Genomic DNA, 27,855 nt, shown 5'->3' on the forward strand with positions numbered 1-27,855 from the left:
AGTGACACGCACGGTTCACTGTTCAGTCAGAATCCACTATTTCTTCACCAGCTAACCACTGTGACTGTTCAACATTGAATGTCAGCGTTCAAATCCTCTAGTAATAGTGACTGTTCAGTCAGAAACCACGTATTAATGTAACCTTTATTTATACAGGTTAAGCTATTGTCATTCAGATTCAACCTCTTGCAAGAGGGACCAGTTCCCTCTACACTGATTGACTAAGCACCATTCAGCATCCAATGCCACTTCGTTCCCTTGTATAGGCTAGTTCACAGAGAGATGGTTGGACTGAACTGTTTTCAAATGTGCCAGTAAAGCTAATTCAATCTGATGAGTTCTGTCATGTATAGTGAAAGACAATAGCTGTGTTCGAATACTCATACTAACTGTACTATTTGTGACGTGAATTGAGTATATAGTTAGTATGCCAAAAGTTCCCGGAAGTCGTACTAAATTCGCCAAAATACGAAGTATACACGCAGTGGACACGTTCTGTGCTTTTAAGGCCCATAATGCAATTCTTCAGAAAATGGGCTTAGCTTCACAATGTTTTCAGATTTGAAGAAAATGGCGAAACATTTGCGGCCGAAGTTTGACGAGAGGGTATACAAATTCGTTGCTTTAACTATATTAATTTTATTTAATCTTTATTGCTTTAACCAATTATAACAAATGTAAATAAAATGTTGAGTAATGTAATAAACGAATTACTTTTCAAATAAGTTACATTACACGTTATGTTGGCTGACAATTTGTTAGCTAGGCTATCCTTACAAACCGCATACCCGGTACATACTGCTGTAATGATATGCTATGTTGGCTACCTACTGCAACGTTAGTTGGCTACTAGTACATTGAACTTGCCAGTATATTTACTTTATGCTATCTAACTAACTACCCAATGTTTATTGACTTGATTATTCACGTCATTCATAGCTTGGCATAGTCGTTTTTGGATTCGTTTGTAAACTCGCTCTGGCGATCTACTCCAATTACAGAGCACTCTCGTTTGACTGCCAGAGGCAGAGCTCAGAATAACTGATTAATTGACAAACGCTGTGGCCAGTGTCAGTAAACGTCGGTAAAAAAGAGTAATTAAATTGTTGCCGGCAGCACGGTTAGTCACCAACACTGGATAACATGAAAACAGCCTAACCAGCTCTGCTAGGGTGAGTGAAATGGTCAGAGTGATGTGTTCTCTCTTTTGTGTCTGGGAATAGCTAGCCAACTTTAGCCAGTTAGTTTGGGTGCTTTACTGCGGTTGTGAGGTCAGCACGCTCGGATCAACCATACTCCTCGGCCAGAGCGTCCAGTGTGCGCTCTGTACGCTCCAAGAGCGACATGCTCTGAATTTACGAACTGACAATCTGACAACGCCCTGAATATACAAACGCCCAGAGCGCACCCTGGCACTTCAGATTGAATTTGCGAACACACCCGAAGTCTAGCTAGTAATTTGTTATGCTAACAAGCTAGCAAGAGGTTGCATAGCAACAGCATCAACTTCCGGTAGACTAGGTGAAGCGCTAGTACGCTCAACTGAAAGGATACCGTTAGTTTACAGCATACTAAAATGAACTAATAGTAGATGTTAGTATGGGTATTCGAACACAGCTAATATCTCTATCAGTTCTAGACTAGTCTAGGCAAATGTCAGTGTTTGTTTACGTTTGCTCATCTAAGCAGGACTGTGTGTGAATGACTATTTTCAGGCCAGCGTAACTGTGTACTCATCCTCGTGTGTGTGTGTGTGTGTGTGTGTGTGTGAGAGAGCTGGCTCTGCAGTGTTAGCGGCTGTAGCTAGCTGTGTGCTGTATCTTCGAGCTGTTGCTGTTTTGGGCTGCTTGTATCTGTTCTATCAGAGTGCAGTAGACTGTAGCTGTGAGGGCTGTCTGTAGCTGTGAGGGCTGTCTGTAGCTGTGAGGGCCTGACTGGGGAAAAAAGTGAATCGTTCTAGAGCAGTACTCCCTCTGTTCTGTCCTACTCTAAGTCCTTCCACCTACTCCCAACCTGCGTCCTTCCACCTACTCCCAACCTGCGTCCTTCCACCTACTCCCAACCTGCGTCACAAATGACACACTGCTCCTTATATAGTGCACTACTTTTGACCAGGACTCATAGTGCACTATGTAGAGAATAGGGTGCCATTTGGGATGCAAGACCCAGACAGACATTTACAATATGTGAAGTATGCATGTACGGAATGGCTCCTCACCGCATGGGTGGGCTGGTGTGTGTGTGTTTGTACGTGGTGGGCTGGTGTGTGTGTATGTGGTGGGCTGGGGTGAGTGTTGTGGTGGGCTGAGGTGTGTGTGTACGTGGTGGGCTGGGGTGTGTGTGTGTGTACGTGGTGGGCTGGGGTGTGTGTGTGTGTACGTGGTGGGCTGGGGTGTGTGTGTACGTGGTAGGCTGGTGTGTGTGTGTACGTGGTAGGCTGGTGTGTGTGTGTACGTGGTGGGCTGGGGTGTGTGTGTGTAAGTGGTGGGGTGTGTGTGTATGTGGTGGGGTGTGTGTGTATGTGGTGGGGTGTGTGTGTATGTGGTGGGGTGTGTGTGTACTTGGTGGGGTGTGTGTGTACGTGGTGGGGTGTGTGTGTACGTGGTGGGGTGTGTGTACGTGGTGGGGTGTGTGTACGTGGTGGGGTGTGTGTGTGTGTGGGCTGGTGTGTGTGTGTTTGTACGTGGTGGGCTGGTGTGTGTGTATGTGGTGGGCTGGGGTGTGTGTGTACGTGGTGGGCTGGGGTGTGTGTGTGTGTACGTGGTGGGCTGGGGTGTGTGTGTACGTGGTAGGCTGGTGTGTGTGTGTACGTGGTAGGCTGGTGTGTGTGTGTACGTGGTGGGCTGGGGTGTGTGTGTGTAAGTGGTGGGGTGTGTGTGTATGTGGTGGGGTGTGTGTGTATGTGGTGGGGTGTGTGTGTATGTGGTGGGGTGTGTGTGTACTTGGTGGGGTGTGTGTGTACGTGGTGGGGTGTGTGTACGTGGTGGGGTGTGTGTGTGTGTGTACGTGGTGGTGTGTGTGTACGTGGTGGGCTGGGGTGTGTGTACATGCTGGGGTGTGTGTACATGGTATGCTGGGGTGTGTGTGTACATGGTGGGCTGGGGTGTGTGTGTACATGGTGGGCTGGGGTGTGTGTGTGTGTGTACATGGTGGGCTGGGGTGTGTGTACATGCTGGTGTGTGTGTTTGTACATGGTGGGCTGGGGTGTGTGTGTGTGTGCACATGGTGGGCTGGGGTGTGTGTGTGTGTGCACATGGTGGGCTGGGGTGTGTGTGTGTGTGTGCACATGGTGGGCTGGGGTGTGTGTGTGTGTACACATGGTGGGCTGGGGTGTGTGTGTGTGTGTACACATGGTGGGCTGGGGTGTGTGTGTGTGTACACATGGTGGGCTGGGGTGTGTGTGTGTACACATGGTGGGCTGGGGTGTGTGTGTGTACACATGGTGGGCTGGGGTGTGTGTGTGTACACATGGTGGGCTGGGGTGTGTGTGTGTACACATGGTGGGCTGGGGTGTGTGTGTGTACACATGGTGGGCTGGGGTGTGTGTGTGTGTACACATGGTGGGCTGGGGTGTGTGTGTGTGTACACATGGTGGGCTGGGGTGTGTGTGTGTGTACACATGGTGGGCTGGGGTGTGTGTGTGTGTACACATGGTGGGCTGGGGTGTGTGTGTGTGCACATGGTGGGCTGGGGTGTGTGTGTGTGCACATGGTGGGCTGGGGTGTGTGTGTGTGCACATGGTGGGCTGGGGTGTGTGTGTGTGTACATGGTGTGTGTGTGTACATGGTGGTGTGTGTGTGTGCATGGTGGTGTGTGTGTGTGTACATGGTGGTGTGTGTGTGTACATGGTGTGTGTGTGTACATGGTGGTGTGTGTGTGTGCATGGTGGTGTGTGTGTACATGGTGGGTACATGGTGCTGGGGGGTGTGTGTGTACATGGTGGGCTGGGGGGTGTGTGTGTACATGGTGGGCTGGGGGGTGTGTGTGTACATGGTGGGCTGGGGGGTGTGTGTGTACATGGTGGTGTGTGTGTGTGTACATGGTGGTGTGTGTGTACATGGTGGTGTGTGTGTGTGTACATGGGTGGGCTGGTGGGCTGCTGCTGTATCCTGTCTGTATTCTGGAGCCAGCTGCCCAGACTGACACCAAGGACCTGTAAGAGAAAAGAGGGGATGATCAGAGGGCCTGGTATCTTGTCCAGACTTTCTGTTTGTTTAATAGTGGGAACCGGGTAAAATAACTTGGAGAAACCGGTATATTATAATAATTTATTTCTATGAACAGCATGGGGTGAAATGGAACTGTTATATGCAATGTCCAAATCTGGCTTCTCACATCCTTCTTTACTAACTGCATGATCAATCATCAACGCTCAGTGTGTGTCTCTGAGTGCGTGCGCTGTTGTACTAGCCTATCGTATTTACTATGTTGTTTAAGCATATTGTTTATGCTGAAACTGTAAACACCACCTTGACATGCAGTTGGTAGGCCTATGGCAGGGCTGCCCAACCCTCTTCCTGGAGATCTACTGTCCTGTAGGTTTTCGGTCCAACCCTAATTTAGCATATCTGATGAACATCCCAAATGTATTTATTTTATGGATGTCGGATGTTGATAAATGTATTTAATTATCATAACATTCCTATGAATAGCCTATGCCTTCGTTAACAAATAAGACCTTGCGAGATTATCAATGTCTTTATTGCTTTAAAATTACTGTTAGGCTAGGCTAACGAATGATACAAATTATACTTTAGAATTACTGTTAGGCTAGGCTAACGAATGATACAAATGATATTTTAGAATTACTGTTAGGCTAGGCTAACAAATGATACAAATGATACTTTAGAATTACTGTTAGGCTAACAAATGATATGAATGATACTTTAGAATTACTGTTAGGCTAGGCTAACGAATTATACAAATGATACTTTAGAATTACTGTTAGGCTAGGCTAACGAATGATACGAATGATACTTTAGAATTACTGTTAGGCTAACAAATGATACGAATGATACTTTAGAATTACTGTTAGGCTAGGCTAACGAATGATACAAATGATATTTTAGAATTACTGTTAGGCTAGGCTAACAAATGATACAAATGATACTTTAGAATTACTGTTAGGCTAACAAATGATATGAATGATACTTTAGAATTACTGTTAGGCTAGGCTAACGAATTATACAAATGATACTTTAGAATTACTGTTAGGCTAGGCTAACGAATGATACGAATGATACTTTAGAATTACTGTTAGGCTAACAAATGATATGAATGATACTTTAGAATTACTGTTAGGCTAGGCTAACAAATGATACGAATGATACTTTAGAATTACTGTTAGGCTAGACTAACAAATTATATGAATGATACTTTAGAATTACTGTTAGGCTAACAAATGATACGAATGATACTTTAGAATTACTGTTAGGCTAGACTAACAAATTATATGAATGATACTTTAGAATTACTGTTAGGCTAACAAATGATACGAATGCCATTGGAACATTTTAGATTTGATGTATAATAACACATTGGAATGGCATATGATTCTGTCCCATTGGTTTTATATGCTTTAGAATGACACTTCTGGTTTTGGCTGGAAATACCGGGTTACCTGGGAGAAAAGTTATTTGTTTTCAGAATGGAACATTTTCAAAATACTGGGAAAATATTGAGAGAGTGTGTGTGTGTGTGTGTGGGGGGAGGGGGGGGCCTGTGGAACATTGTCCTTGTGTGGAACATTGTCCTTGTGTGGAACATTGTCCTTGTGTGGTACTGGATGGCTTTCTTTCTCCCTTCTGGACTGGATCATTTCAGAATGGCTGTGTGTGTGTGTGTGTATTCTCCTCTGTTTGTGTGCTTGTCTTTGTGTGCGCGTGTTCGCCTGTGTGTGTGTATTCTCCTCTGTTTGTGTGCTTGTCTTTGTGTGCGCGTGTTCGCCTGTGTGTGTGCTGTGAGTCATAGATTAAATATTTTCCTTGCTAAGATTCGGTTAGAGCCTTAACTCAGAGGGCCCCTACGTGTCTTAGCCCCTCCCCTGCCGGCAGAGATGCCTCCTGAGTGGTCGGTCCCAGGGATTGACAAAGCCTTTGGCTCCTCTGGCCCTTCCCTCCAGTCATATGACTTAAGGCGTCAGTAGGGTTGCAAAGGGTCAGAAACTTTCCAGAAATTTTCCATGGCAAGTTGAGCCCGGGAATTTAGGGAATTTAGCTTAAATTCATAAAAACGTTAGCTTAACAGTGAACCTTTTTTGTGGGATACACATAAGGCAATTCTAGGTATTGTGGCATATTTTGGTTAAACTATCCCCAATTCATGGGAATTGCAATCCTCTGCATGCACAGTGCATTCTTCCATCACATTTACAGCTGATCCTCAATATCTTGTAAACTAATGAGATGCTATTGAGCCCACAATACTGCACTGTCTAGGCCAAGGACTACATGCTTTCTGGTAAGTTTTGATTACAATTCTGGGTGGGGTGAATATATTTTATGACATAATTTTTTTGTTAACTAGTAAATAGTATCCTACAGCAAAGTGTGTTTAAATAATTTTTAACTTGTTAACAATTTCTGCTAGTTAGTTTTTGCTATCATGTGGGGTTTAGCTTGCTTGAGCCTGCTAACTGAGTGTTAATTCACCTGTTTCCATACATGTTTCATTTTAAAACATTTATCTTACAAAGGAGTTGTTTTAATCTAACTGCTTAACTATTTATCTGTATATGGAATTGTATTATTATTTTTTCTTCTTCTAATCTTTCCAGATTAGCCACAGGCACTATCTGATGTGTGGAGTCATTTCACTGCAGCTAATGTAGAAGGAAAAGCTTTGCACATTTGCAAATACTGTGCCAAATCATATGTGAAGAATGCAACAAAGATGCAGAATCATCTGGCCAAGTGCATAAAGTTCCCTCAGCGCTCACAACAAGCACCCTCTGACAAAAGTCCTCCTACTTCTATTCGAGGTGAAAATGATGAATCGGACACCTTATCGATAGCAACAGCTCATGGTCTTCCTCGAATCTGAAGTTTTTTTGATTCAATGGAGGAACGTAGTCAGAGAAATGCTGATGAATATCTTGCTCGAGCTGTGTATGCAACTGGTTCACGTCTGATGCTCACAGGCAATGTGTGTTGGAAGAGATTTCTGAATGTTCTTCGCCCAGCATACACCCCTCCAACCAGACAGGCTTTATCTACTCATTTGCTGGATGTAGTTCAACAGAGTTTAACTGAAGGTCAAGCAAATCATAGAGAAAGCAGACTGTATTGCAATAATCTCTGATGGATGGACAAATGTTTGTGGGCAAGGAATTATTAACTACATCTCCACCCCTCAACCAGTATTCTACAAGCGCATAGACACAAGGGACAACAGACACACCGGTCTTTACTTTGCAGATGAGCTGAAGGCAGTCATCAATGACCTTGGACCACAGAAGGTATTTGCACTGGTGACAGACAATTCTGCGAACATGAAGTCTGCTTGGTCTAAAGTGGAGGAGTCCTACCCTCACATGACACCCATTGGCTGTGCTGCTCATGCATTGAATCTGCTCCTCAAGGACATCATGGCACTGAAAACAATGGATACACTCTACACGAGAGCCAACGAAATGGTTATGTAAGTGAAGGGTCATCAAGTTGTAGCAGCAATCTACCTCACCAAGCAAAGTGAGAAGAATTAAGAGCACCACATTGAAGCTGTCCAGCAACATCTGTTGGGGTGGTGTTGTCATCATGTTTGATAGTCTCCTGGAGGGGAAGGAGTCTCTCCAAGAAATGGCCATTATGGACAGCCCCATCAAGAGGATCCTCCTGGATGATGCATTTTGGAAGAGAGTGGTAAGCAGCCTGAAACTCCTGAAACCTATAGCAGTAGCCATTGCACAGATTGAGGGAGACAATGCCATCCTGTCTGATGTTCAGATTCTGCTTGCAGATGTAAGAGAATAAATCTGTACTGCCCTGCCCACTTCACTGTTGCTCCAAGCAGAGGAAACTGCAGTTCTGAAATACATCAAAAAGCGTGAAGACTTCTGCCTGAAGCCCATACACACCGCAGCGTACATGTTTGACCCCAAGTATTCTGGCAAGAGCATCGTGTCTAGGGCAGAGATCAACAAGGTCTATGGTGTCATCACTACCGTGTCTCGCCACCTTGGCCTGGATGAGGGCAAGGTTCTTGGCAGTCTGGCGAAGTACACTTCCAAGTTAGGGCTTTGGGATGGAGATGCAATATGTCAGTTGTGCCAACATATCTCATCAGCCATCTGGTGGAATCCCTTTGTGGATCTGAGGCTCTTTCCCCTGTTGCCTCCATCATCCTCCAAATCCCACCAACATAAGCCTCCTCAGAGCGCAACTGGTCCTTGTTTGGGAACACACACACCAAAGCACGCAACAGGCTGACCAATACAAGGGTTGAAAAATTGGGGGCCATCCGGGCAAATTGAGGCTTTTTGAGCCTGACAACGAGCCATCCTCAACACGGTTGTAACGTGACAGTGAAGATCAGGCCTGGAGAGTCTGATGTTCAAGAGCTGGACATTGAGAAGGTCCAGGGAGACGACATGGAAGGTTGAGAGGAAGATAACCAAAGCTTTAGTTTCTAGACTATCATTTTACAGATGTATGTTGAAAACATTTTTGGGAGATGCGATGGATCATTGGGGATCATTCAATATTCCCTTTCTTTTGTTCAGTGAAATCATCCCATGTGAAGAGTCAACTCATTTAATTAAAGTTCACTCCGTAACTAAATTGTATTTTTATTGCTATTGGCAGGATTTAATCATTTGCAATTGTCTACTTATGAGATAAAAGGTGTTTGTTCCATATGGTAATATATCCAATGCAAAAAAAATCTACATTTAAATGGTATTAATATAAATTTGCATATATTCCCGTTAATTCCCACGGAAAGTTTCCACCTCTGAATATTCCCGAAAATGTGCAACGCTAGGCGTCAGCATGCTTCAGTTCGGCTATCGGCTAGCCGAACGAGTGTGCTCGCATGCTCCCTCAAAAGACGTTCCCTTGAAAAAAATTAAAAGGGGATATTACCCCAGGACGGTAGAGAATGATGAGCTGGTAATAGCCATCTATGGCCAAACAAGGATGGAACGACACACCCAAACAAGGAAGACATGCGCGGGAGAATGAATTAGTTTTTCCAGAGAGACACTTGACTGGCGAATTTAATTTGTGAGAATTTCCTGGGATCTACTAGATTGGCTGTACCTAGCAACAAACATTGCATTCGGGAAAGTATTCAGACTCCTTCACTTTTTCCACATTTTGTTACGTTACAGCCTTACTCTAAAATGGATATAAAAAAAATCCCTAATCTATTGACACACCCCATAATGACAAAGCAAAAACAGGCCTTCATAATTTTCTAAAGTTATTAAAAAAAACGTAAATATTTCATTTACATATGTATTCAGACCCTTTACTCAGTACTTTCTTGAAGCACCTTTGGCAGTGATTACAGCCTTGAGTCTTCTTGGGTATGACGCTACAAGCTTTGCACACCTGTGTTTGGGGAGTTTCTCACATTTCTTCTCTGCAGATCCTCAAGCTCTGTCAGGTTGGATGGGGAGCGTTGCTGCACAGCTATTTTCTGGTCTCTCCATAGATGTTCGATTGGGCTCGGGCTCTGGCTGGGCCACTCAAGGACATTCAGAGACTTGTCCCGAAGCCTATCCTGCGTTGTCTTGGCTGTGTGCTTAGGGTCGTTGTCCTGTTGGAAGGTGAACCTTTGCCCCAGTCTGAGAACCTGCTCCAGAGCGCTCAGGACTTCATCAAGGATCTCTCTGTACTTTGCTCTGTTCATCTTTCCCTCGATCCTGACTAGTCTTCCAGTCCCTGCCACTGAAACACATCCCCATAGCATGATGCTTCCACCACCATGCTTCACCGAAGGGATAATAATGGCTAGGTGATGAGCGGTGCCTGGTTTCCTCCATACGTGAAGCTTTGCATTTAGGCCAAAGAGTTCAATCTTGGTTTCATCAGACCTGAGAATCTTGTTTCTCATGGTCCGAGAGTCCTTTAGGTGTCTTTTGGCCAACTCCAAGCGGGCTGTCATGTACCTTTTTACTGAGGAGTGGCTTCCGTCTGGCCACTCTACCATAAAGGCCTGATTTGTGGAGTGCTGCAGAGATGGTTGTCCTTCTGGAAGGTTCTCCCATCTCTAGAGGAACTCTGGAGCCCTGTCAGTGACCATCGGGTTCTTGGTCACCTTCCTGACCAAGGCGCTTCTTCTCCGATTGCTCAGTTTGGCTGGGCGGCCAGCTCAAGGATGAGTCTTGGTGGTTCCAAACTTCTTCCATTTAAGAATGGAGTCCACTGTGTTCTTGGGGACCTTCAATGCTGTTGACATTTTTTGGTACACTTCCCAAGATCTGTGCCTCAACACAATCTTGTCTCGGAGCTCTACGGACAAATCATTCGACCTCTGTTTTGTTTTTGCTCTGACATGCTATGACACGTGGGACCTTAATCTAGACAGGTGTGTGTGCCTTTCCAAATCATGTCCAATCAATTGATTTGACCACAGGTCGACTCCAAGTTGTAGAAACATTTCAAGGATGATCAATGGAAACAGGATGCACCTGAGCTCAATTTCGAGTTTCATAGCAAAGGGTCTGAATACCCTTTGGGGCGGAAGGTAGTCTAGTGGTTAGAGCGTTGGGCCAGTAACTGAAAGGTTGCTGGATTGAATCCCCGAGCGGACAAGGTAAAAATCTGTCGTTCTGCCCCTGAACAAGGCAATTAACTCACTGTTCCTCGTTAGGCTTTCATTGTAAAAAAAATTTGTTCTTAACTGACTTGCCTAGTTAAAAAAAGGTTAATTTAAAAACACTTATGTAAATAACGTAACTTTTATTTTTAAATGTGCTTAAACCAGTTTTCGCTTTGTCGTTATGGGGTATTCTGTGTAGATAATTAAAAAAAAAATCAGAATGTTAAAGGGAAGGGGTTTTTAACATTTTTCGAATGCACTGTATAATAGGCGAGATCCGGAGACGGAGAAGATGCCCGCTACAGGTTCACAATGGTGGATGTAGGGGCATACGGCCGAGAGCTATGGTGGATGTAGGGGCATACGGCCGAGAGAGCTATGGTGGATGTAGGGGCATACGGCCGAGAGAGCTATGGTGGATGTAGGGGCATACGGCCGAGAGAGCTATGGTGGATGTAGGGGCATACGGCCGAGAGAGCTATGGTGGATGTAGGGGCATACGGCCGAGAGAGCTATGGTGGATGTAGGGGCATACGGCCGAGAGAGCTATGGTGGATGTAGGGGCATACGGCCGAGAGAGCTATGGTGGATGTAGGGGCATACGGCCGAGAGAGCTATGGTGGATGTAGGGGCATACGGCCGAGAGAGCTATGGTGGATGTAGGGGCATACGGCCGAGAGAGCTATGGTGGATGTAGGGGCATACGGCCGAGAGCTATGGTGGATGTAGGGGCATACGGCCGAGAGCTATGGTGGATGTAGGGGCATACGGCCGAGAGAGCTATGGTGGATGTAGGGGCATACGGCCGAGAGCTATGGTGGATGTAGGGGCATACGGCCGAGAGAGCTATGGTGGATGTAGGGGCATACGGCCGAGAGAGCTATGGTGGATGTAGGGGCATACGGCCGAGAGAGCTATGGTGGATGTAGGGCCATACGGCCGAGAGAGCTATGGTGGATGTAGGGCCATACGGCCGAGAGAGCTATGGTGGATGTAGGGCCATACGGCCGAGAGAGCTATGGTGGATGTAGGGCCATACGGCCGGGAGCGCTATGGTGGATCTAGGGCCATACGGCCGAGAGCGCTATGGTGGATCTAGGGCCATACGGCCGAGAGAGCTATGGTGGATGTAGGGGCATACGGCCGAGAGAGCTATGGTGGATGTAGGGGCATACGGCCGAGAGCTATGGTGGATGTAGGGGCATACGGCCGAGAGCTATGGTGGATGTAGGGCCATACGGCCGAGAGCTATGGTGGATGTAGGGCCATACGGCCGAGAGAGCTATGGTGGATGTAGGGGCATACGGCCGAGAGAGCTATGGTGGATGTAGGGCCATACGGCCGGGAGCGCTATGGTGGATCTAGGGCCATACGGCCGAGAGCGCTATGGTGGATCTAGGGCCATACGGCCGAGAGAGCTATGGTGGATGTAGGGCCATACGGCCGGGAGAGCTATGGTGGAGTGTTACTAGAGTTATTTTGGGTCGTAACTGCCCGTAAAAGACCCTCGATTTACCACCGCAAGCTGTCCTGCCAGGTACCACAACTCCAACTCCTCATGTTTTCCTGGGAGATGCAGCTTTCCCCAACATGAGAACCTCATGCGCCCTTATCCAGGTATGTTGATAATAGAATGTTGGAATCAATTTCACTTTTTCTGTTTCTAATTTCCCTTGTTACTGCATACATGAATGAACCTCTGAGAAATACCATTTTTATCAAGGCTTTTGGAATATGGTATGGGGTTTTATATTATTACCGAATAGACACTATATCTGACATACACTTTTTACCTCTCATTTACAGGTGTCCATCTCAATAAACCTGGGCGTACCTGGAACTTTTCACTCTCGTTGACGGAGAGTCAAGGGAAAGCATTCGGCATCATGGCTGCAAGGATGAGGATTCTTGATGGACGCACAGACTCAGTTCTTTGTGAGCCAGTAGAGTTTTAACCTGATTCTGGGAGGTCTGTGTGCAGTCATTTTAGATTGAACTACACCACAGGTAGAAAGCCTGTGGCACAGCTCTTCTGTACATCGTCAGCACTTGATGTTCAAATAGAATGCATTGAAACACCTTGAAGAAATGCCAACAGAACTTTTTCAGCACACAAATAAACCTTTATTCTTGCTTCTGAAAGTAAACCACAATAGAAGTGTCTGCCGAGGACAGACATGAAAACAAGTATCTATGGAATAAAGTGTCAGTGTAGTTACACATTTCTGAATATAAATATTTCAGAACAATAGTAAGTGTTTTTATGAAAAGACATGTAAATAACAAGTGTCTTTGGAATAAAATTAAAGTGCCTAGTTTTTGACTCCTGAGATGTCTGAACAACAGAACAAGTTATTAATTTCACTGTGGTCTCAGTCCTGCGGTCCATGTCCTCTTGAAGTCATGCAGCTGGTGATCGAGTTCTGGAGTTTTGGTCAGAGTTCATCCATGAAATCAGCTATAGGTTCCAGGACCCTGTGGAGAGGATGAGAAGAGGAGGGGGGGATTAGGAGTGTCTGGAGATAGGATGAGAAGAGGAGGGGGGGATTAGGAGTGTCTGGAGAGAGGATGAGAAGAGGGGGGGGGATTAGGAGTGTCTGGAGAGAGGATGGAAAGAGGGGGGGGGATTAGGAGTGTCTGGAGAGAGGATGAGAGAGGGGGGGGGGGATTAGGAGTGTCTGGAGAGAGGATGAGAAGAGGGGGGGAATTAGGAGTGTCTGGAGAGAGGATGAGAAGAGGGGGGGAAATTAGGAGTGTCTGGAGAGAGGATGAGAAGAGGGGGGGAAATTAGGAGTGTCTGGAGAGAGGATGAGAAGAGGGGGGGATTAGAAGTGTCTTGAGAGAGGATGAGAAGGGGGGGGGGATTAGGAGTGTCTGGAGAGAGGATGGAAAGAGGGGGGGGGGGATTAGGAGTGTCTGGAGAGAGGATGAGGAGGGGGGGGGGGGATTAGGAGTGTCTGGAGAGAGGATGAGAAGAGGGGGGGAAATTAGGAGTGTCTGGAGAGAGGATGAGAAGAGGGGGGGATTAGAAGTGTCTTGAGAGAGGATGAGAAGAGGGGGGGATTAGAAGTGTCTGGAGAGAGGATGAGAAGAGGGGGGAAATTAGGAGTGTCTGGAGAGAGGATGAGAAGAGGGGGGAAAATTAGGAGTGTCTGGAGAGAGGATGAGAAGAGGGGGGGATTAGGAGTGTCTGGAGAGAGGATGAGAAGAGGGAGGGGATTAGGAGTGTCTGAAGAGAGAATGAGAAGAGGGGGGGATTAGGAGTGTCTGGAGAGAGGATGAGAAGGGGGGGGGGGTATTAGGAGTGTCTGGAGAGAGGATGAGAAGAGGGGGGGATTAGGAGTGTCTGGAGAGAGGATGAGAAGAGGGGGGGATTAGGAGTGTCTGGAGAGAGGATGAGAAGGGGGGGATTAGGAGTATCTGGTGAGAGGATGAGAAGAGGGGGATTAGGAGTGTCTGGAGAGAGGTGTGCATGGTAAAGAGGAAAAAGGACAACAGAAGAGAGGAAAGGGGATCAGAGTAAAGTCAAATCATTTTTATTTATTTGCCTCCGGGACAAGCTGGTGACTTGGTGCATGACGTTGTCCAGATCTTGAGACGTCTTCAATCATTTGCAATGCCTGTGCGAGTGATGTGTGAATGACTGAGTCTGCAGCTCTTTTCACCCCCCCTTCTCACACCCCTGCTACCACTGCTGCTGCTCTGTGGCATCGCTGAGGGGAAAGCCAATGGATTAGGTCTTGGAGGTGGGCCCAGGATAGAGCTTCCCAGGTCCTGCATGAAGAGCGGTTCTAATTATTCACTGCAACTCAGTGCGGGAGATGGGCTGGGGGCCGGTCACCGGTCAAATCAAATCAAATCAAATTTTATTAGTCACATACACATGGTTAGCAGATGTTGATGCGAGTGTAGCGAAATGCTTGTGCTTCTAGTTCCGACAATGCAGTAATAACCAACAAGTAATCTAACCTAACAATTCCACAACTACTACCTTATACACACACACAAGTGTAAAGGGATAAAGAATATGTACATAAAGATATATGAATGAGTGGTGGTACAGAACGGCATGGCAAGATGCAGTAGATGGTATAGAGTACGGTATATACATATGAGATGAGTACTGTATGGTATGTAAACATAAAGTGGCATAGTTTAAAGTGGCTAGTGGTACATGTATTACATAAAGATGGCAAGATGCAGTAGATGATATAGAGTACAGTATATACATATGAGATGGGTAATGTAGGGTATGTAAACATTATATTAAGTGGCATTGTTTAAAGTGGCTAGTGGTACATTTTTACATAATTTCCATCAATTCCCATTTTTAAAGTGGCTGGAGTTGAGTCAGTATGTTGGCAGCGGCCGCTAAATGTTAGTGGTGGCTGTTTAACAGTCTGATGGCCTTGAGATAGAAGCTGTTTTTCAGTCTCTCGGTCCCTGCTTTGATGCACCTGTACTGACCTCGCCTTCTGGATGATAGCGGGGTGAACAGGCAGTGGCTTGGGTGGTTGTTGTCCTTGATGATCTTTATGGCCTTCCTGTGACATCGGGTGGTGTAGGTGTCCTGGAGGGCAGGTAGTTTGCCCCCGGTGATGCGTTCTGCAGACCTCACTACCCTCTGGAGAGCCTTACGGTTGTGGGCGGAGCAGTTGCCGTACCAGGCGGTGATACAGCCCGACAGGATGCTCTCGATTGTGCATCTGTAGAAGTTTGTGAGTGCTTTTGGTGACAAGCCGAATTTCTTCAGCCTCCTGAGGTTGAAGAGGCGCTGCTGCGCCTTCTTCACAACGCTGTCTGTGTGGGTGGACCAGTTCAGTTTGTCCGTGATGTGTACACCGAGGAACTTAAAACTTTCCACCTTCTCCACTACTGACCCGTCGATGTGGATAGGGGGGTGCTCCCTCTGCTGTTTCCTGAAGTCCACAATCATCTCCTTTGTTTTGTTGACGTTGAGTGTGAGGTTATTTTCCTGACACCACACTCCGAGGGCCCTCACCTCCTCCCTGTAGGCCGTCTCGTCGTTGTTGGTAATCAAGCCTACCACTGTAGTGTCATCCGCAAACTTGATGATTGAGTTGGAGGCGTGCATGGCCACGCAGTCGTGGGTGAACAGGGAGTACAGGAGAGGGCTCAGAACGCACCCTTGTGGGGCCCCAGTGTTGAGGATCAGCGGGGTGGAGATGTTGTTACCTACCCTCACCACCTGGGGGCGGCCCGTCAGGAAGTCCAGGACCCAGTTGCACAGGGCGGGGTCGAGACCCAGGGTCTCGAGCTTGATGACGAGTTTGGAGGGTACTATGGTGTTAAATGCTGAGCTGTAATCGATGAACAGCATTCTCACATGGGTATTCCTCTTGTCCAGATGGGTTAGGGCAGTGTGCAGTGTGGTTGCGATTGCGTCGTCTGTGGACCTATTGGGTCGGTAAGCAAATTGGAGTGGGTCTAGGGTGTCCGGTAGGGTGGAGGTGATATGGTCCTTGACTAGTCTCTCAAAGCACTTCATGATGACGGAAGTGAGTGCTACGGGGCGGTAGTCGTTTAGCTCAGTTACCTTAGCTTTCTTGGGAACAGGAACAATGGTGGCCCTCTTGAAGCATGTGGGAACAGCAGACTGGGATAAGGATTGATTGAATATGTCCGTAAACACACCAGCCAGCTGGTCTGCGCATGCTCTGAGGACGCGGCTGGGAATGCCGTCAGTACTGGGGGCAGAGGTAGTGCTTGGGGCCGGTGAACAGGCAGTGCTGGGGCGCAGAGAACAAAACCAGGTGCTGTCTCCACTCACTGGTGTTTGAGCCTTAAATAAAAAAGGAGAGGGCTATTTAGTATACATATCCAGAACATTGTTGAACATCAAATATCATTAACCGTGACTACGATAGACTATATCATTTTGCAAACGTTTGAGCAGAGTTGAGTAGGCCTGGCCTAGCAACATTTTGACTAGCTGGACCTTGCAACCTAACTTTGACTTTGGTGTTACCAATGTCTGAAGCTTATGATTTTTCTTTCTATAACAAAATGATGTTTGAACAAAAGTTGTAAAGATCTTTAGTTTAGTTGGTTGGCTTGCTTTCCCTGCACGAGTATGCTGCTAGGCTAGCTAGCCACTAGCCAGCCAAGTAGCTAGAGCTAGCTGTCTAGCTATTGTTAGCAAAACATTTCTACTCTTTTCCTTGACTATAATAGAAAATACAACAACATACCTCATCCTTTGGTGTAGACAGCATGTTGGTTTAAGTCCTCCCATACTTCACGTGCCGAACAAGCTAGCAGTAACATTTCTGGAGTAGCCTTTCCGCCGGCATCTCCACTGTGGAGTAGCCTTTCTGCCGGGATCTCCACTGTGGAGTAGCCTTTCCGCCGGCATCTCCACTGTGGAGTAGCCTTTCTGCCGGCATCTCCACTGTGGAGTAGCCTTTCTGCCGGCATCTCCACTGTGGAGTAGCCTTTCTACCGGCATCTCCACTGTGGAGTAGCCTTTCTACCGGCATCTCCACTGTGGAGTAGCCTTTCCGCCGGCATCTCCACTGTGGAGTAGCCTTTCCGCCGGCATCTCCACTGTGGAGTAGCCTTTCTGCCGGCATCTCCACTGTGGAGTAGCCTTTCTGCCGGCATCTCCACTGTGGAGTAGCCTTTCTGCCGGCATCTCCACTGTGGAGTAGCCTTTCTACCGGCATCTCCACTGTGGAGTAGCCTTTCTACCGGCATCTCCACTGTGGAGTAGCCTTTCTGCCGGCATCTCCACTGTGGAGTAGCCTTTCTGCCGGCATCTCCACTGTGGAGTAGCCTTTCTGCCGGCATCTCCACTGTGGAGTAGCCTTTCTGCCGGCATCTCCACTGTGGAGTAGCCTTTCTGCCGGCATCTCCACTGTGGAGTAGCCTTTCTGCCGGCATCTCCACTGTGGAGTAGCCTTTCTGCCGGCATCTCCACTGTGGAGTAGCCTTTCTGCCGGCATCTCCACTGTGGAATAGCCTTTCTACCGGCATCTCCACTGTGGAGTAGCCTTTCTGCCGGCATCTCCACTGTGGAATAGCCTTTCTACCGGCATCTCCACTGTGGAGTAGCCTTTCTGCCGGCATCTCCACTGTGGAGTAGCCTTTCTGCCGGCATCTCCACTGTGGAGTAGCCTTTCTGCCGGCATCTCCACTGTGGAGTAGCCTTTCTGCCGGCATCTCCACTGTGGCCTTTATTTATTTTCTTTGCCTTGACGAACTTTTTGCGAATCCTACCCCATTTTTAGAATTAGTGTTTGGGTCGGACCCCAGCGTCTCCGCAATCTCTTTCCATGAATTGGCATTTACATGGATGTTTTTATATAATGCATGGCTAGAATCGTACTAGTGAAGGTACTTTTGTACCTCCTCGGTCAATCGATGCTCCAAGTTGTCGTTCGCCATGTTGAACCCACACTGAATTTCGGGCTGAATCAACAAGAAGCAGAAACTCGCGTCGCCCCCTACAGTTCACCAATCATGGATGAAAGGGCATAGACTTCGGCTTCCGAACTTTGACTGGCCCCTGAACAAAAATGTGCGTGCCCGAACAGCCGAAAAAACCCTCACCAAACTCCAAAACGAACAAAAACGTCAGAAAATGTTGTCGTAAAATACGCACGAACTCTTCTGAACTGTTTCGGCTGGGTAGCATGTGGCCGCCTTTAGCCTCTCTTTAATGGGCCTTTCAATTCTAAGTCTAGAACTCTGGGCCCTTAGTTTCACTAAACAATAGACATCAATGTTGACTATGAATCTATTCACAAATACTAAACAATCTAGCGGCAAAGTATAGAATAACTGTTGCTCAATAGGCTACACTACATAGTATACTATTTGAAATAAAATTGAAGTCCTTCGAAACTCAGGATTATAGGTGTTGGTCCTCTCTTCCTCTCCTTTCGTCTGGTAAGGCGACTCACTCATCAATAACTGATAATTGGTAGGAACAGGTGAGATGGAGAGGCAATTTGTGGAGGGTATGGTCTAGGTGCTGTGTCAGTGGATTGGCTCTGTCTGTCTGTCTGGGGGTAGAGGGTCAGTCAGTCAGGAGCTGGTAGTGATAATGATGCCTCAGATTGTACTGAATTGATATCAGATTTGGATTGCCTGGCTGCCTGTAAGATTGAATCGGCTCGGGGGCTCTTGGATTGGGGTGCATGTTCACTCTGTGATGGTGTGTGTACAATAGTCTATGAGCCAGTCTGTCTGGTAAGTGAGAGTGAGAGAGAACTTATTGATTTTGGCCCCATATCCCTTCTCCTGAAAATCCCATTTGATTGCTTCTGTTCTGCTCTCCTCTCTGTCTCCCTCTCTCTGTCTCTCACCTTCTCTAATGAAACTCCAAATGAGCTGGAGCATGCTTCAACTGGTTTCTGCCCCCCCCCCCCCCTTCTCTGTCCCCCTCAGTCTCTTTCCTTCAGGGGGGTTATAGAGAGAGAGGAGAGTGGGGGTTATAGAAAAGAGGGGAGTGGGAAGAGAGGGTGTTATAGAGAAACACACCAGTCCAGGCAGGGATCTATATCCCTATTTATTCCTAAATGAGCCAGGTACCTGCAGTGTCACAAGGTGTCTTCACTGTTTTCCTGGAAAACCAATCCCTGTGGTATCTAATCCTCTTGTTTGTCTCAATTCTCTGGTTCTTTAATATGTCGTGCCCTAACCTCACCCTAAATTCTGAGCGAATCACAGGTGTCACAACTATGAGGCGTGGCTCTAAATCGAGGCGGGAGAGGGTCATCACTAGTTAACACAGCCACCATGTAGAAAATTACAGACACCGACATCATACCGAAGCAATTTTGCATATGTAGGTCATTTTTGGTGATTAGCCTACACAATATTCATGTGTGCATGAAACAATAGCCTACAGAGCGGCGCGGCATATATGAAAGCCAAGCGGCATAGAAAAAGACACTTTCATCTATGCCGTTTTATTTGAACCAAAACTACAACAGCCAAAGTGGATATGATGCAACTTCCACCAAGCCAGTGGATCCTCTTCACTGTCTACCAAAGGAGAAAACATGTAGCTATTCATCTCTGCTTCCCGTAGTGACACAGCGGGGACAGATGTTGAAGCTGCTGTGTCGCCTCCCTTGAAAGCTCCACAAAGACTTCCTGGGCCTTTTATTTTCTCCTATGGTGCACTAACTGGTGAGGTTCTGTCCTCACTGTGGGCCTCTCCGCCGTTGGGGTTCTGTCCTCACTGTGGGCCTCTCCACCGGTGGGGTTCTGTCCTCACTGTGGGCCTCTCCACCGGTGGGGTTCTGTCCTCACTGTGGGCCTCTCCACCGGTGGGGTTCTGTCCTCACTGTGGGCCTCTCCACCGGTGGGGTTCTGTCCTCACTGTGGGCCTCTCCACCGGTGGGGTTCTGTCCTCACTGTGGGCCTCTCCACCGGTGGGGTTCTGTCCTCACTGTGGGCCTCTCCACCGGTGGGGTTCTGTCCTCACTGTGGGCCTCTCCACCGGTGGGGTTCTGTCCTCACTGTGGGCCTCTCCACCGGTGGGGTTCTGTCCCTACTGTGGGCCTCTCCACTGGTGGGGTTCTGTCCTCACTGTGGGCCTCTCCACCGGTGGGGTTCTGTCCTCACTGTGGGCCTCTCCACCGGTGGGGTTCTGTCCTCACTGTGGGCCTCTCCACCGGTGGGGTTCTGTCCTCACTGTGGGCCTCTCCACCGGTGGGGTTCTGTCCTCACTGTGGGCCTCTCCACCGGTGGGGTTCTGTCCTCACTGTGGGCCTCTCCACCGGTGGGGTTCTGTCCCTCACTGTGGGCCTCTCCACCGGTGGGGTTCTGTCCTCACTGTGGGCCTCTCCACCGGTGGGGTTCTGTCCTCACTGTGGGCCTCTCCACCGGTGGGGTTCTGTCCTCACTGTGGGCCTCTCCACCGGTGGGGTTCTGTCCCTACTGTGGGCCTCTCCGCCGTTGGGGTTCTGTCCTCACTGTGGGCCTCTCCACTGGTGGGGTTCTGTCCCTACTGTGGGCCTCTCCACCGGTGGGGTTCTGTCCCTACTGTGGGCCTCTCCGCCGGTGGGGTTCTGTCCCTACTGTGGGCCTCTCCACCGGTGGGGTTCTGTCCCTACTGTGGGCCTCTCCACCGGTGGGGTTCTGTCCTCACTGTGGGCCTCTCCGCCGGTGGGGTTCTGTCCCTACTGTGGGCCTCTCCACCGGTGGGGTTCTGTCCCTACTGTGGGCCTCTCCACAGGTGGGGTTCTGTCCTCACTGTGGGCCTCTCCACCGGTGGGGTTCTGTCCCTACTGTGGGCCTCTCCACAGGTGGGGTTCTGTCCTCACTGTGGGCCTCTCCACCGGTGGGGTTCTGTCCCTACTGTGGGCCTCTCCACCGGTGGGGTTCTGTCCCTACTGTGGGCCTCTCCACCGGTGGGGTTCTGTCCCTACTGTGGGCCTCTCCACCGGTGGGGTTCTGTCCTCACTGTGGGCCTCTCCGCCGGTGGGGTTCTGTCCCTACTGTGGGCCTCTCCACCGGTGGGGTTCTGTCCCTACTGTGGGCCTCTCCACCGGTGGGGTTCTGTCCCTACTGTGGGCCTCTCCACAGGTGGGGTTCTGTCCTCACTGTGGGCCTCTCCACCGGTGGGGTTCTGTCCCTACTGTGGGCCTCTCCACAGGTGGGGTTCTGTCCTCACTGTGGGCCTCTCCACCGGTGGGGTTCTGTCCCTACTGTGGGCCTCTCCACCGGTGGGGTTCTGTCCCTACTGTGGGCCTCTCCACCGTTGGGGTTCTGTCCTCACTGTGGGCCTCTCCACCGGTGGGGTTCTGTCCCTACTGTGGGCCTCTCCACCGGTGGGGTTCTGTCCTCACTGTGGGCCTCTCCACCGGTGGGGTTCTGTCCTCACTGTGGGCCTCTCCGCCGTTGGGGTTCTGTCCTCACTGTGGGCCTCTCCGCCGTTGGGGTTCTGTCCCTACTGTGGGCCTCCACCGGTGGGGTTCTGTCCTCACTGTGGGCCTCTCCACCGGTGGGGTTCTGTCCCTACTGTGGGCCTCTCCGCCGGTGGGGTTCTGTCCTCACTGTGGGGTTCTGTGCTCACTGTGGGCCTCTCCGCCGTTGGGGTTCTGTCCCTACTGTGGGCCTCCACCGGTGGGGTTCTGTCCTCACTGTGGGCCTCTCCGCCGTTGGGGTTCTGTCCTCACTGTGGGGTTCTGTGCTCACTGTGGGCCTCTCCACTGGTGAGGTTCTGTCCCCACTGTGGGGTTCTGTGCTCACTGTGGGCCTCTCCACTGCTGGGGTTCTGTCCCCACTGTGGGATTCTGTGCTCACTGTGGGCCTCTCCACTGCTGGGGTTCTGTCCCCACTGTGGGGTTCTGTGCTCACTGTGGGCCTCTCCACTGTTGGGGTTCTGTCCCCACTGTGGGGTTCTGTGCTCACTGTGGGCCTCTCCACTGCTGGGGTTCTGTCCCCACTGTGGGATTCTGTGCTCACTGTGGGCCTCTCCACTGCTGGGGTTCTGTCCCCACTGTGGGGTTCTGTGCTCACTGTGGGCCTCTCCACTGTTGGGGTTCTGTCCCCACTGTGGGTTTCTGTGCTCACTGTGGGCCTCTCCACTGCTGGGGTTCTGTCCCCACTGTGGGTTTCTGTGCTCACTGTGGGCCTCTCCACTGGTGGGGTTCTGTCCCCACTGTGGGTTTCTGTGCTCACTGTGGGCCTCTCCACTGGTGGGGTTCTGTCCCCACTGTGGGTTTCTGTGCTCACTGTGGGCCTCTCCACTGCTGGGGTTCTGTGCTCACTGTGGGGTTCTGTGCTCACTGTGGGCCTCTCCACTGGTGGGGTTCTGTCCCCACTGTGGGTTTCTGTGCTCACTGTGGGCCTCTCCACTGGTGGGGTTCTGTCCCCACTGTGGGGTTCTGTCCCCACTGTGGGTTTCTGTGCTCACTGTGGGCCTCTCCACTGGTGGGGTTCTGTCCCCACTGTGGGTTTCTTTGCTCACTGTGGGCCTCTCCACTGGTGGGGTTCTGTCCCCACTGTGGGTTTCTGTGCTCACTGTGGGCCTCTCCACTGGTGGGGTTCTGTCCCCACTGTGTCACTTAAGGGAAGCACTGTAAGCAGAGATGAATAGCTACATGTTTTCTCCTTTGGTAGACAGTGAAGAGGATCCACTGGCTGAGTAGAAGTTGCAACATGTCAACGTTCCTACAGTAAACAAACTGGCACAGAAGCACCTGTGTATCCCTGCCACCAGCTCGCCGTCTGAACGAGTTTTCAGCACAGGCGGCAGCATTGTTACATGCCACCGATCATGTTTGAAACCAGACAAGGTCAATATGTTGGTTTTTCTGGCTAAAAGCCTTTAGTAGGTTGAGACTGAAGGCCATGTTGAATCTAATTTTATAATTTTTCAGTTTACAAATGTACAGTTTACAAATGTACTGACACTGAGATAAAGCGAAACTGAACAGAACTTTTTGTTGCTAATATTTTAAATTGAAGAGAATAGTTAGCCTATTATTCAAGATAAAAATAACATGTTATGTAGCTACTCATGTCAAATAACTGAAACTAAATAAAAGAGTTGAGAATTGTAATCGCATTTTTACATAAAAAAAAAAAAAAGTTGACCATGTTTTTGCAGGATTTTGACCTTCTAGGTACTTTGCCCTTGTCAATTCTCCATATCCCAGGTTAATGTGTTACATTTTCTGAATAATGCCTTTTTTTCCCTTTTCAGCCTTTTGCTGGATCACTTGGTAATCAAGTAACTTTCTTTGACCTGGTATAAAAAAGGCACTAATGGAGAATAACCACCCAAAAATATAATTTATCACAATGTATCGTTATCGCAGTCATAAACCTTGCCTATTTCTACAATTTATCTTCTTAAAATCTGATTTAAACCTTAACCCTAACCTTAACCACACTGCTAACCTTATGCCTAACCTTAAATTAAGACCGAAAGCTCATTTTTGTAGCCAATTTTGACTTTGGCTGTGCAATTTGACTTTGTGGCTGTGCAATCTGACTAAGGCAGGTGGTTAGGGCGTTGGACTAGTAACCGGAAGCTTGCAAAAATGAATCCCCGAGCTGACAAGGTAAAAATCTGTAATTCTGCCCCTGAACAAGGCAGTTAACCCACCCTTCCTAGGCCTTAATTGAAAATAAGAATGTGCTCTTAACTGACTTGCCTAGTTAAATAAAGGTGTACAAAAAAAAAATCTGAATAGTCGGCCAAATCGGTGTCCAAAAATACCGATTTCCGATTGTTATGAAAACTTCAAATCGGCCCTAATTTAATCGGCCATTTCGATTAATCGGTCGACCTCTAATCTGCACGCACAGTGAGGCTAAGACCTTTGGAGGATGGCCTGGTGTCAAGAAGGGCAGCAAAGAAGCCACTTCTCTCCAGGAAAAACATCAGGGACAGACTGATATTCTGCAAAAGGTACAGGGATTGGACTGCTGGCTCACTCACAATTTTACCTAAGAACACAGCCATGAATAAAGAATGGTACCAACACATCCTCCGAGAGCAAATTCTTCCAACCATCCAGGAACAGTTTGCTGACGAACAATTCATTTTCCAGCATGATGGAGCACTTTGCCATAAGGCAAAAGTGATAACTATGTGGCTCGGGGAACAAAACATCAATAGTTTGGGACCATTGCCAGGAAACTCCCCAGACCTTAATCCCATTGAGAATTTGTGGTCAATCCTCAAGAGGCGGGTGGACAAACAAAAACCCACAAATTCTGACAAACCCCAAGCATTGATTATGCAAGAATGGGCTGCCATCAGTCAGGATGTGACCCAGAAGTTAATTGACAGCATGCCAGGGCGGATTGCTGAGGTCTTGAAAAAGAAGGGTCAACACTGCAAATATTGACTCTTTGCATCAGCTTCATGTAATTGTCAATAAAAGCCTTTGACACTTATGAAATGCTTGTAATTATACTTCAGTATTCCATAATAACATCTGACAAAAATATCTAAAGACACTGAAGCAGCAAACTTTGTGGAAATTAATATTTGTGTCATTCTCAAAACTTTTGGCCACGACTGTAGTACTGTGCGCCTCCCATAGTCTGTTCTGGACTTGGGGAATGTGAAGAGATCTCTGGTGGCATGTCTTTGGTGTATTCATGGGTGTCCGAGCTGTGTGCCAGTAGTTTAGACAGACAGCTCGGTGCATTCAACATGTCAATGCCTCTCACAAATACAAGTAGTGATGAAGTCAATCTCTCCTCCACTTTGAGCCAGGAGAGATTGACATGCACAAACTCCCTCTTTGTGGTACCTGACCACACATCTGAACAGAAGTCCAGGTGCGACAAAACTAGGGCCTGTAGGACCTGCCTTGTTGATAGTGCTGTTAAGAAGGTAGAGCAGCGCTTTATTATGGACAGACTTCTCCCCGTTTTAGTTACTGTTGTATCAATATGTTTTGACCATGACAGTTTACAATCCAGGGTTACTCCAAGCAGTTTAGTCTCCTCAACTTGCTCAATTTCCACATTATTCATTACAAGATTTAGTTGAGGTTCAGGGTTTAGTGAATGATTTGTCCCAAATACAATGCTTTTAGTTTTTGAAATATTTAGGACTAACTTATTCCTTGCCACCCATTCTGAAACCATTTGCAGCTCTTTGCTGTAGTAGCTGACCTGGGGAATTCCTGATTCTACATGGATTATGTTGGAGAGGCTTCCATTTAACAACACCCTCTGTGTTCTGTTAGACAGGTAACTTTTTATCCACAATTTAGCAGAGGGTGTAAAGCCATAACACATATTGTTTTTCCAGCAGCTGACTATGATCGGTAATATCAAAAGCCACACTGAAGTCTAACAAAACAGCCCCACAATCTTTTTATCATCAATTTCTCTCAGCCAATCATCAGTAATTTGTTTAAGTGCTGTGCTTGTTGAATGTCCGTCCCTATAAGCGTGCTCAAAGTCTGCTGTCAATTTGTTTACAGTAAAATAGCATTGTATCTGCTCAAACACCAATCCAAGGGGATTTAACAGTTTTTACAGTACTTTTCATAATGGGTGCGTGCTTAGTAGTAACTGGAATAAGCAATTTCGTAAATGTGTCAAGTGCAGCATCTGGTTGCTCCTCATTACACACCACAGACCAGCAAATATTCTTTACATCATCAACATAAGAATCACTACAAAACTTATTGTATGACCTCTTATACACTACATTAAGCCCAGCCTTTGGAACTTTGGTTTTCCTCAATATGGCTATTATATTGTGATCACTACATCCGATGGATTTGGATACTGTTTTAAAGGACATTTCTGCAGCATTTGTAAAGATGTGATCAATACATGTTGATGATTTCATTCCTGTGCTGTTTGTAACTACCCTGGTAGGTTGACTGATAACCTGAACCAGGTTGCAGGCACTGGTTACAGTTTGAAACTTTTTCTTGAGTGGGCAGCTTGATGAAAGCCAGTCAATATGGAAATCACCCAGAAAATGACTTCTGTTTATCTCATACATTATCAAGCATTTCTCACACATTATCCAAATACTGACTGTTAGCACTTGGTGGTCTATAGCAGCTTCCCACCAGAATGGGCTTTAGGGGAGGCAGATGAACCTGCAGCCATATTACTTCAACAGTATTTAACATGAGATCCTCTCTAAGCTTTACTGGAATGTGGTTCTCAATATAAACGGCAACACCGCCCCCATTGGCATTTAGTCTTTTCTGTAGATGTTATAACCATGTATTGCTTCCACTGTATCATCAAAGGTATTATCTAAGTGAGTTTCAGAGATAGTCAGAATATGAATATCATGTGTTACTAGCATGTTATTGACTTCATGAACCTTGTTTCTCAGGCTACATATGTTAACGTGGGCAATTTCTTGCACTTTTCTGGGGTGCTTGATGCATGTGTAATGATCATGCTGTTTAATCAGATTCTTGATATACCACACCTGTCAGGTGGATGGATTATCTTGGCAAAGGAGAAATGCTCACTAAACAGGGATAGAAACACATTTGTAGCACTTTTTCTTTCTTGAGAAGTAAGCTTTTTGTGCATATGGGATTTTTAAAATGTCAGCTCATGAAACGTGAGACCAACAGTTTACATGTTGTGTTTATATTTTAGTTCTGTGTAGATGGGACTTAACTGTTCTAACACATTAACCATATTATTTATTTTTTTAATAACATTTTTCGTATGTGTGGCAAGATTCCACTGGTTTCGTGAAAACTCAGTTGAGCTAACCAAATGTGAGTATTTACCTTTGACCCATATCAGGAGAGATGGAGGAGATGCTGAACTGTGTGTGTGTCTGTGTCTCTGTGTGTGCACCCGTTTTGTGTGTGTGCGCACGCCTAACTAACGTTAGTGTGTTTGACTTCTGACCCCTATCCAGGAGAGATGGAGGAGGAGATGGAGAACCCAGAGTTGAACCCAGTTGACCTGCCAGAGAAACAGAAACACCAGCTGAGACACCGGGAGCTGTTCCTGTCCCGCCAGCTAGAGTCACTACCCGCTACACACATCAGGTACACCATGACACTGTCACACCTTTCCCTTCATCCATCACACCTTATATACCTGCTACACACACATCAGAGAAACCCATACACCAGCTGAGACACCGAGAGCTGTTCCTGTCCCGCCAGCTAGAGTCACTACCCACTACATTATATACCTACTACTAGACTAGCTAGTCACTACCCACTACATTATATACCTGTTAGTAGACCAATTAGTCACTACCCACTACATTATATACCTACTACTAGACTAGCTAGTCACTACCCACTACATTATATACCTGTTAGTAGACCAATTAGTCACTACCCACTACATTATATACCTACTACTAGACTAGCTAGTCACTACCCACTACATTATATACCTACTACTAAACCAGCTATAGTCACTACCCACTACATTATATACCTGCTACTAAACCAATTAGTCACTACCCACTACATTATATACCTGTTACTAGACCAATTAGTCACTACCCACTACATTATATACCTGTTACTAAACCAGCTAGTCACTACCCACTACATTATATACCTGTTACTAAACCAGCTAGTCACTACCCACTACATTATATACCTGTTATTAGACCAATTAGTCACTACCCACTAC

At 47.5% G+C, this 27,855-nt stretch overlaps 1 protein-coding gene across 2 annotated transcripts in view; it reads left to right on the forward strand.

Annotated features, from left to right (window-relative positions):
* LOC139563907 (metastasis-associated protein MTA1-like) overlaps window positions 1-27,855 on the forward strand; it is an 87,074-nt gene that overhangs the window by 10,221 nt on the left and 48,998 nt on the right. For both annotated transcript variants that reach the window (XR_011672664.1, XM_071382921.1), the window contains exon 5: window positions 27,119-27,251. Coding sequence is in view for 1 of the 2 variants with exons in the window: in XM_071382921.1 (XP_071239022.1) it covers window positions 27,119-27,251 (133 nt within the window). In the remaining variant the exon portion in view is untranslated. The remainder of the gene's footprint in view (window positions 1-27,118; window positions 27,252-27,855) is intronic.

Source organism: Salvelinus alpinus, chromosome 34, assembly GCF_045679555.1.
Source record: "Salvelinus alpinus chromosome 34, SLU_Salpinus.1, whole genome shotgun sequence".
NCBI classification, from domain to species: domain Eukaryota; kingdom Metazoa; phylum Chordata; class Actinopteri; order Salmoniformes; family Salmonidae; genus Salvelinus; species Salvelinus alpinus.